General features: G+C 40.9%; 1 protein-coding gene across 2 annotated transcripts in view; it reads right to left on the bottom strand.

The window, feature by feature from the left end:
* Positions 1–7,269: 7,269 nt before the first annotated feature.
* GADL1 (glutamate decarboxylase like 1) overlaps positions 7,270–11,575 on the bottom strand; it is a 173,185-nt gene continuing 168,879 nt past the window's right edge. For both annotated transcript variants that reach the window (XM_032321473.1, XM_032321387.1), the window contains one exon: positions 7,270–9,082. In XM_032321473.1, coding sequence (XP_032177364.1) covers positions 8,909–9,082 — 174 coding nt within the window. In that variant the 3' untranslated portion in view covers positions 7,270–8,908. The remainder of the gene's footprint in view (positions 9,083–11,575) is intronic.

Genomic DNA, 11,575 nt, shown 5'->3' with positions numbered 1-11,575 from the left:
TGGACATCTAGGTTCTTTCCATAGTTTGGCTATTGTGGACATTGCTGCTATAAACATTCGGGTGCATGTGCCCCTTTGGATCACTACGTTTGTATCCTTAGGGTAAATACCCAATAGTGCAATTGCTGGGTCATAGGGCAGTTCTATTTTCAACATTTTGAGGAACCTCCATGCTGTTTTCCAGAGTGGCTGCACCAGCTTGCATTCCCACCAACAGTGTAGGAGGGTTCCCCTTTCTCCGCATCCTCGCCAGCATCTGTCATTTCCTGACTTGTTGATTTTAGCCATTCTGACTGGTGTGAGGTGATATCTCATTGTGGTTTTGATTTGTATTTCCCTGATGCCGAGTGATATGGAGCACTTTTTCATGTGTCTGTTGGCCATCTGGATGTCGTCTTTGCAGAAATGTCTGTTCATGTCCTCTGCCCATTTCTTGATTGGATTATTTGTTCTTTGGGTGTTGAGTTTGCTAAGTTCTTTATAGATTCTGGACACTAGTCCTTTATCTGATATGTCGTTGGCAAATATTTTCTCCCATTCTGTCAGTTGTCTTTTGATTTTGTTAACTGTTTCCTTTGCTGTGCAAAAGCTTTTGATCTTGATGAAATCCCAATAGTTCATTTTTGCCCTTGCTTCCCTTGCCTTTTGCGTTGTTCCTAGGAAGATGTTGCTGCGACAGAGGTCAAAGAGGTTGCTGCCTGTGTTCTCCTCAAGGATTTTGATGGATTCCTTTCGCACATTGAGGTCCTTCATCCATTTTGAGTCTATTTTTGTGTGTGGTGTAAGGAAATGGTCCAATTTCATTTTTCTGCATGTGGCTGTCCAATTTTCCCAGCACCATTTATTGAAGAGGCTGTCTTTTTTCCACTGGACATTCTTTCCTGCTTTGTCGAAGATTAGTTGACCATAGAGTTGAGGGTCTATTTCTGGGCTCTCTATTCTGTTCCATTGATCTATGTGTCTGTTTTTGTGCCAGTACCATGCTGTCTTGATGACGACAGCTTTGTAATAGAGCTTGAAGTCCGGAATTGTGATGCCACCAACGTTGGCTTTCTTTTTCAATATCCCTTTGGCTATTCGAGGTCTTTTCTGGTTCCATATAAATTTTAGCATTATTTGTTCCATTTCTTTGAAAAAGATGGATGGTACTTTGATAGGAATTGCATTAAATGTGTAGATTGCTTTAGGTAGCATAGACATTTTCACAATATTTATTCTTCCAATCCAGGAGCATGGAACATTTTTCTATTTCTTTGTGTCTTCCTCAGTTTCTTTCATGAGTACTTTATAGTTTTCTGAGTATAGATTCTGTGTCTCTTTGATTAGGTTTATTCCTAGGTATCTTATGGTTTTGGGTGCAATTGTAAATGGGATTGACTCCTTAATTTCTCTTTCTTCTGTCTTGCTGTTGGTGTAGAGAAATGAAACTGATTTCTGTGCATTGATTTTATATCCTGACACTTTACTGAATTCCTGTATAAGTTCTAGCAATTTTGGAGTGGAGTCTTTTGGGTTTTCCACATATAGTATCATATCATCTGCGAAGAGTGATAATTTGACTTCTTCTTTGCCGATTTGGATGCCTTTAATTTCCTTTTGTTGTCTGATTGCTGAGGCTAGGACCTCTAGTACTATGTTGAATAGCAGTGGTGATAATGGACATCCCTGCCGTGTTCCTTACCTTAGCGGAAAAGCTTTCAGTTTTTCTCCATTGAGAATGATATTTGCGGTGGGTTTTTCATAGATGGCTTTGATGATATTGAGGTATGTGCCCTCTATCCCTACACTTTGAAGAGTTTTGATCAGGAAGGGATGCTGTACTTTGTCAAATGCTTTTTCAGCATCTATTGAGAGTATCATATGGTTCTTGTTCTTTCTTTTATTGATGTGTTGTATCACATTGACTGATTTGCGGATGTTGAACCAACCTTGCAGCCCTGGAATAAATCCCACTTGGTCGTGGTGAATAATCTTTTTAATGTACTGTTGAATCCTATTGGCTAGTATTTTGTTGAGTATTTTCGCATCTGTGTTCATCAAGGATATCGGTCTATAGCTCTCTTTTTTGGTGGGATCCTTGTCTGGTTTTGGGATCAAGGTGATGCTGGCCTCATAAAATGAGTTTGGAAGTTTTCCTTCCATTTCTATTTTTTGGAACAGTTTCAGGAGAATAGGAATTAGTTCTTCTTTAAATGTTTGGTAGAATTCCCCCGGGAAGCCGTCTGGCCCTGGGCTTTTGTTTGTTTGGAGATTTTTAATGACTGTTTCAATCTCCTTACTGGTTATGGGTCTGTTCAGGCTTTCTATTTCTTCCTGGTTCAGTTGTGGTACTTTATATGTTTCTAGGAATGCATCCATTTCTTCCAGATTGTCAAATTTATTGGCGTAGAGTTGCTCATAGTATGTTCTTATAATAGTTTGTATTTCTTTGGTGTTAGTTGTGATCTCTCCTCTTTCATTCATGATTTTATTTATTTGGGTCCTTTCTCTTTTCTTTTTGATAAGTCGGGCCAGGGGTTTATCAATTTTATTAATTCTTTCAAAGAACCAGCTCCTAGTTTCGTTGATTTGTTCCATTGTTTTTTTTGGTTTCTATTTCATTGATTTCTGCTCTGATCTTTATGATTTCTCTCCTCCTGCTGGGCTTAGGGTTTCTTTCTTGTTCTTTCTCCAGCTCCTTTAGGTGTAGGGTTAGGTTGTGTACCTGAGACCTTTCTTGTTTCTTGAGAAAGGCTTGTACCGCTATATATTTTCCTCTCAGGACTGCCTTTGTTGTGTCCCACAGATTTTGAACCGTTGTATTTTCATTATCATTTGTTTCCATGATTTTTTTCAATTCTTCTTTAATTTCCCGGTTGACCCATTCATTCTTTAGAAGGATGCTGTTTAGTCTCCATGTATTTGGGTTCTTTCCAAACTTCCTTTTGTGGTTGAGTTCTAGCTTTAGAGCATTGTGGTCTGAAAATATGCAGGGAATGATCCCAATCTTTTGATACCGGTTGAGTCCTGATTTAGGACCGAGGATGTGATCTATTCTGGAGAATGTTCCATGTGCACTAGAGAAGAATGTGTATTCTGTTGCTTTGGGATAAAATATTCTGAATATATCTGTGATGTCCATCTGGTCCAGTGTGTCGTTTAAGGCCTTTATTTCCTTGCTGATCTTTTGCTTGGATGATCTGTCCATTTCAGTGAGGGGAGTGTTAAAGTCCCCTACTATTATTGTATTATTGTTGATGTGTTTCTTTGATTTTGTTATTAATTGGTTTATATAGTTGGCTGCTCCCACGTTGGGGGCATAGATATTTAAAATTGTTAAATCTTCTTGTTGGACAGACCCTTTGAGTATGATATAGTGTCCTTCCTCATCTCTTATTATAGTCTTTGGCTTAAAATCTAATTGATCTGATATAAGGATTGCCACTCCTGCTTTCTTCTGATGTCCATTAGCATGGTAAATTCTTTTCCACCCCCTCACTTTAAATCTGGAGGTGTCTTCGGGCTTAAAATGAGTTTCTTGGAGGCAACATATAGATGGGTTTTGTTTTTTTATCCATTCTGATACCCTGTGTCTTTTGACAGGGGCATTTAGCCCATTAACATTCAGGGTAACTATTGAGAGATATGAATTTAGTGCCATTGTATTGCCTGTAAGGTGACTGTTACTGTATATGGTCTCTGTTCCTTTCTGATCTACAACTTGTAGGCTCTCTTTTTGCTTAGAGGACCCCTTTCAATATTTCCTATAGAGCTAGTTTGGTATTTGCAAATTCTTTCAGTTTTTGTTTGTCCTGGAAGCTTTTAATCTTTCCTTCTATTTTCAATGATAGCCTAGCTGGATATAGTATTCTTGGCTGCATGTTTTTCTCGTTTAGTGCTCTGAAAATATCATGCCAGCTCTTTCTGGCCTGCCAGGTCTCTGTGGATAAGTCAGCTGCCAATCTAATATTTTTACCATTGTATGTTACAGACTTCTTTTCCCGGGCTGCTTTCAGGATTTTCTCTTTGTCACTGAGACTTGTAAATTTTACTATTAGGTGACGGGGTGTGGGCCTATTCTTATTGATTTTGAGGGGCGTTCTCTGAACCTCCTGAATTTTGATGCTCGTTCCCTTTGCCATATTGGGGAAATTCTCCCCAATAATTCTCTCCAGTATACCTTCTGCTCCCCTTTCTCTTTCTTCTTCTTCTGGAATCCCAATTATTCTAATGTTGTTTCGTCTTATGGTGTCACTTATCTCTCGAATTCTCCCCTCGTGGTCCAGTAGCTGTTTGTCCCTCTTTTGCTCAGCTTCTTTATTCTCTGTCATTTGGTCTTCTATATCACTAATTCTTTCTCCTGCCTCATTTATCCTAGCAGTAAGAGCCTCCATTTTTGATTGCACCTCATTAATAGCTTTTTTGATTTCAACTTGGTTAGATTTTAGTTCTTTTATTTCTCCAGAAAGGGCTTTTATATCTCTCGAGAGGGTTTCTCTAATATCTTCCATGCCTTTTTCGAGCCCGGCTAGAACCTTGAGAATTGTCATTCTGAACTCTAGATCTGACATATTACCAATGTCTGTATTGATTAGGTCCCTAGCCTTCGGTACTGCCTCTTGTTCTTTTTTTTGTGTTGAATTTTTCCGTCTTGTCATTTTGTCCAGATAAGAGTATATGAGGGGGCAAGTAAAATACTAAAAGGTGGCAACAACCCCAGGAAAAAATGCTTTAACCAAATTAGAAGAGATCCAAAATCGTGAGGGGGGAGAAAGGGGATAAAAAGAGGTTCAAAAAGGAAGAAAGAAAAAAAAAGAAAAAAGAAAAAAGAAAAAAAAACGAAAAGAAAAGAATTAAAAAAAAAAAAGGAAAACACCTAAGAAAAATGTAAAAAAGAAAAAATATATATATTAGATAAACTAGTAAAAAATCGTTAAAAAAGAAAAAGGTAACAGTTAAAAAAAAAAAATTTTACCCGAAGGCGAGAGAAAAAAAAAAAACAAAAAATGAAAAAGAAAAAAATTAAATTAACTGCAAGACTAAAAAAAAATCACAGGGAAAAAGCCATGAGTTCCGTGCTTGGCTTTCTCCTCCTCTGGAATTCTGCTGCTCTCCTTGGTATTGAAACCGCACTCCTTGGTAGGTGAACTTGGTCTCGGCTGGATTTCTTGTTGATCTTCTGGGGGAGGGGCCTGTTGTAGTGATTCTCAAGTGTCTTTGCCCCAGGCGGAATTACACCGCCCTTACCCAGGGCCGGGGTGAGTAATCCGCTCGGGTTTGCTTTCAGGAGCTTTTGTTCCCTGAGCGCTTTCCGTAGAGTTCCGGAGGACAGGAATACAAATGGCGGCCTCCTGGTCTCCGGCCCGGAGGAGCCGAGAGCCCAGGGCCGCACTCCTCAGTGCACCCTCAGAGAACAGCGCCCAGTTACTCCTGTCTGCCTGACCTCCGGCCGCGCTCCGAGCTCACCGAGCCTGCGACCAGTTCAAGGTAACACCGAGCTGTGAGCTTACTGTCGGCTCTGTCTCTGTAGCCGGCTTTCCCGTTCCAATACCCGCAAGGTCTGCGACACTCAGACACCCCTGATCCTTCTGTGACCCTGCGGGACCTGAGGCCACGCTGAACCCACGTGGGCTTCGCCCCGGTTTAGCCTCTGGAGCGATGTCCCTCAGCGGAACAGACTTTTAAAAGTCCTGATTTTGTGCGCCGTTGCTCCGCCGCTTGCCGGGAGCCGGCCCCTCCCCCCGAGGTCTATCTTCCTGTCGCTTTGGATTCACTTCTCCGCCGGTCCTACCTTTCAGAAAGTGGTTGTTTTTCTGTTTCCAGAATTGCTGTTCTTCTTCTCTTCGATCTGCCGATGGATTTTCAGGTGTTTGCAATCTTTAGATAAGCTATCTAGCTGATCTCCGGCTAGCTGAAGCAGTCTCAGCCTGCTACTTCTCCGCCATCTTGACTCCTCCCCCTATCGAGAGAGAGAATCTTAAGCAAGCTCCATGCCCAGTGTGTGAGCTCAATGTAGGGTTCTATCTTACAACCCTGAGATCATGACCTGAGTTGAAATCAAGAGTTGGAATCACAACCAGCTGAGCCACTCAGGTGCCCCTCAATTCTACATTTAAGTGCTTCTACAATTGGACCTCTTTTCATCACTTTCCTCACTGGGACTTTAGTATAAACAAACTGTCATCATTTTCTGCTTGAACTGTTGCAGTTGCCTCCCATTTGGTCTCCCTGAATCCATGCTCACTCATGGACACTCTATTCTCCAAATAGTAATCAGAATGATCCTTCTAAAATATAAGTTGAATCACATCAATATCTTGTTCAGGTTCTCCAGTGTATTTTTGTCTAAACCCAAGTCTCCACCCACAAGGCCCAGTGTATATACTTCCAGATACTTCTGACTTCATCATCTGCCCCTTATCCTGAGATTCCCTCTGCTCCAGCCTTGCTTGCCTTCATGTTGGACCTTGAACATACCATGGATGCAGCTCCTCAACCCTTACGCTTACCATACCCTCTATCGGGAATGCCCTTCCTCCAGAAGCCCACATGGGTGTCCCACCACTGGCCTCCTTAATCTCCCCTCAAATGTTATCTCATTCAAAAGGCCTCACCCCAACCAACTTTTCTCCAATGGCCCACCCCTCTCTCCTTTCCATCTTCTTTCCCTTTATTCTCCTTGATTTTTCTTCAAAATACTTATTGCCACATGACTTGTTACTACTTACTTGTGGATTGCCTACCTCAACTAGACTGAAAGCTTCCGAAGAGCAGGGACTTTGTCTCTTTCACTGCACTTCCCTGGCACCTGGGTAACTGCCTAGGACATAGTGGGGACACCATCAATATGTTCAATGCGTGAATGAATTACGATTAACCTTTTATCAAAAAGCTATTCTTGACCATCCAAATACCTGATTGGGTGTGGTATAACTGGACATCTGAAGGAAAAAGAAAGGCATCTTCAAAGTGTCTGTTAACAGTTGTTCTCTTCATTCATTAAGAACTATCACGTCTCAAGAAGAGGCCCAGTGGAAGCTGACATGCGTCTATTGGGTTCCTGAGGCTTTGCAAAGTAGAGGACGAAAAACTAAATAAGCAAATCCCTCCTTTGCGAAAACTGTTTTTTCAAGTTTTTTCAAGGTGTTACCTCAAAAATAGACAGCTCCCAACATGCTCCCTCGATTATTTAGCTAAAATGCCAAAGGAACTCAATTACTTCTAAAATGTATTGAGACAACCCCGTAATGAGATGACTAGAGAAGAAAAGTCAGTAACACGAAGCGTGTGCTAATGTTGCTTTTATTTCATGAAACCAGAATTGTTACAAACATCAATTTCAGGCACATTTTATGTAGACATTAAAACCAAAAAGCAACAAGGTATGTAAAACAAATGCCTGCACAAACATTTATCACCAGAGAAGAAAATAATTAAGAAAAAGATTAAAATATTCTTTGACCGATATAGATACGGAGAAACCACATACCCTAAAGTGAAAATATGGAATAAAAGCAAACTGTACACATGGGCTTTTTACTCTTCAAAATTTAATCAACAGAAGTTAATGATATCGTATGAAAAATTGTTGAATATGCTAGTCTAACACTTAAACACTCTTCCATCATTTGCCTTCCAAATCAGAGTTCTAATTAGATTCACAATCTTACCTTGTTGAACTCTGCATCCACACCTCTGAATTCTGTTTATTTCTTAGTCAAATAGAGTTCTCCAGAATTTGGGGAGTTCAGAGTTCTCTAGAGTTCTCCAGAAATCCAGGACCAGGATCAGAGATAGAATTACAATCATCCACTCCCAGGAGAAATGGAGGAGGTGTTCACACTGAAAGACCTCTAATTCTCAGATTCTCTGCCTAATATGAATGACTTAATTGTCTACACTGACGTTTCAAAGCTTGAGAAAGGGAATGTTGTATAACCCTGAACTTCATTCTGGTTATTTCCTGTAAGCAGAGAACAAGATAAGAAATGGGCCCCTCACACTGAAACAGGTACACAGAGACATCTACATCTACTGTCTATGCCAAGCTATGACAAAAGTGCTTTGGGAAATGAATTAGGACTATTGCTTTGATTGAAAGGGCCATGCTACAAAGTGTTTGCTTTTATCCTCACCTCTATTTTAGGTAATTTAGGATAGTTAATTTTATCTTTTTTGAGAATAAATACTCAGCTGCATAAAAGATATATCTTTATAAAGTAAACATCTTAAATATTTCCTCCTTTTAAAAATAGTTTTGATGGACTTCTGATGCCCCTAAACATTCATGCTGCAGGTGCCACAGCCATATTTTCAGACACTGGCTCGGGAACTGCTGAAATCGTGGATATCTCTTTGCTGGTAAATATCAGAGCTATTACTCAGTCTTTGTAAGATTTCACTAAACCACCAGTTCTCAGATTTTACCTTGCCTCTGAATTACCTGGAAAGCGATTTAAAATATGCTGAATGGCACACACAGTGTGTCTGATTCAATAGGTCTGGGGCTGGGCTGAGAATTCATTTTTTAATGAATTCCCAGGCAATGTTGATGCTGCTTGTCTAAGGACTGACATTTTGAGAATCACTGCTTTCAGCTATTAATTCATATGTTCTTTAGAGAGCAACAGAAGCTTAGAATCCAGGCCCTATGTGGTACTTACTAAACTCTCTTCAAGTCTGTGTCCTAAAGACAGTTCTTACGAAAATCCACTTTTCACTTCCTCCTTTAATAGCAAACAGTAGTGCCCAGGCAGCTAACGAGTCCTTCCCACTATTTGCTTAGCATTTCCCTTTCCCCACACCAGGCCAAGGCGTCTTTCCTATTTCTCCCCAGAAGGGCTATAGTCTCTTCTGTGTCCCCAGATGCCCTGGATCTGGAAGCCTCCTCAGGGCAGGACTCATGCCTCTGGGGAACCAAAAGCCACAGCTACATGTCTCTCCCCAGGAGGTCTATCTCATCCAGGAGGAAGTCCATGTCCTCCCGGCTCACTTGAGGGCTGATCACCACCTGGCGGAAGAAGTTGACCTTCCCCCGATGGGGCTGGTAGCCCAGCATCAGGCTTCCCTTCTTCATCATCCGCTCCTTAATGGCTGGGGCCACCTGCAGCGGGCGAGAGGAGGGAGACGGTGAAAGATCAGAGCACATTCCAGCGTCCTTCCACCGGTCACGTGATACCCACTGGCCTCCACTGGGATCTCACTCCCTTGCACACATCAAGGTCAATATTAATCATAATCTACTGAGAACTCACAGCATATGAAGACTGAGCCAAGGGCTTTAGATAAATTTAATTCATCTAATCTTCACAGTGACCTCGGGAAAGAGACAGAGATATCCCTATTCGTGAATGAAGAAATTGAAGTGCAAGTTGGAGATTAGACTGCCTGAGTCCCATGCTTGGGAAAGGTGAGTGAAAAGAGCCGGCAGCCTCGCCGAGCACACACTCTGAAACCTAAACCATTATGCTGTGCTGTCTCCTTCTAAACAAATCAGGTGTCCTCGGGGGGCACAGTCGTGAAAGTGTCAAATGGTACATTCCCCAACTTTGAACTAAAAAATGCTCCAGTTCAGGTATCTTAAGTAAAGAAAATTAGTTTTGGGTGAGACAAAAACACAGATACAAAATAACAGCCTTCCGTTGATAGTCTAACAAGGAAAACACTCATACTGATATTATGCACAGTTCTGTTTTGAAGACTAATAGTTTATTCGTCTATTAATAGGACACATGAAACAAAAATACTCTTTCATGAAGAGGTATAAAGGTTGGAATAAAATAAGAAGCCCGTATTTTAAAGATCTGCAGATAACCTGGGGAGATGGGACCTGATCATCCAAATGCACAAATTTCTCTAAAAGTTTGTTGTTTGAAGAAATTAATCCAACTTAAGAACTACCTGGGAACATCAGTCTGTTTTCCTATCAGGAGCGTGAACACCCAGGAACTAGGTTATAAACTTTTAAAATAGTGAAGCTGATCTTTGAAACACCAAGTTAAAAAAATAGAGTGCACTCTTATGGGCTCGGAAAGGCAAGCAAAGATTTTCCATTTTCTTTTTAGTTTAACTCTTTCAAAATTTCTGTGCATGTTGTATGTGAACATAAGATGAGAATATCATGTATTTCTGTCCTCATCTTCTAAGAAAGATGAGACTTGGTTAATCCAGAAGGGAAGAATGCCTACATAAATAACATCAAGCACGGTGTGCTTTGAAATTCCTTAGGTGGGCGCCTGGGTGGCTCAGTGGGTTAAACCTCTGTCTTTGGCTCAGGTCATGATTCCAGGGTCCTGGGATCGAGCCCCACATCGGGCTCTCTGATCAGCAGGGAGCCTACTTCCCTCTCTCTCTCTGCCTGCCTCTCTGTCTACTTGTAACTCTGTCAAATAAATAAATAAAATCTTTTAAAAGAAAGAAAGAAAGAAAGAAAGAAAGAAAGAAATTCCCTAGGTGAGGGGAATACATCTCGGTTTCCACGAGCCTGTCTTAGGGCATGACCATGCCACACCTCTTCAGCCTTTAAGCATACCTATGTCTTGCCAGATACCCCCCTGAAAACAAGCCAAACTACTTCATCAGACACTCAACATAATCTTGATTAGTTGCAAAGCTTATGGGAAAACTGGGTGTTTCAGACTTCTAGACGTTTGATGTGCTGTATTCAGTCACAGAGCCTGATTCTCAAGGGACGTGCAAGAATGATTTTAACCATGTACTTTTTCCCTTATGTGCTAATTTTAGAACCTAAATTTTGCATAACACTGACTACACTGTGCCTACAACAGCAACAACAAACATCCATTAAGCTCAACCACGTTGCCATTCTAGCAAAATATTAGAGTTCTCGCAGGGTATAATGAGACATAGAAAAGAAAATCCATGAGCATAAAAGAAAAAATATGTAGAAAAAGAAGATGAAGTTAGAAGTCAAGTTAACGAAAAAATACAGACCATCACATTCTATAGATTTCTGGAAGCATGTTACAAATTTTATTCTGAGCTCTTTAGAGGTGAGAAAAGCAAGGTTAAATAATTATCTCCAATCTGCTAGCAAGATTAGTGATAAGTGGTCTGTGGAAGCAAAAAGGAAGCAAATCGGTGAGTCTCTACATACCTAAGCTCCAGGAATATCTGTCTGTAACCCTTATATTTGAAGTTTCCAAGCATCTACTAAGTTTTCTTCCAAAGCTCTTTAATCAGGTATCATTTGTTATTGGAATCGTAAAAATCGAGTGAAATGATACACGAGCAAATGAAAGGTGAGTGCAAAAAGAGAATGCTTTTCATAAAAATGAAGCTGAATTCTCTGAAAAGACTGGATAGCCGGGTACAGCTAAACATGGCTGCACATTGGGTGTGGGAAGAGAACTGGAAAAACTTCAGGCAGAATCTAGAGTCCAGATTGGTTCTGCACACATGGCCACAGAAGCCCTCAGCTTACAGAAACTCGGCCTGACAGGACAGATGATTCTGGAAGAGATTAGTTACCGCAAGCACAGGAGAGGCCCTTTGATCATCAGACCCCTACTCAAGAAAAACCTCACTTACTTTGGGAAAGCGTTTAGAAGTCCTCCCTTGCTGGAACAAGAAAAAC

Source organism: Mustela erminea, chromosome 1, assembly GCF_009829155.1.
Source record: "Mustela erminea isolate mMusErm1 chromosome 1, mMusErm1.Pri, whole genome shotgun sequence".
In the NCBI taxonomy this organism is placed as follows: domain Eukaryota; kingdom Metazoa; phylum Chordata; class Mammalia; order Carnivora; family Mustelidae; genus Mustela; species Mustela erminea.
The sequence above is the reverse complement of the archived record's forward strand: the minus strand, read 5'-3'. Positions and strand labels throughout refer to the sequence as shown.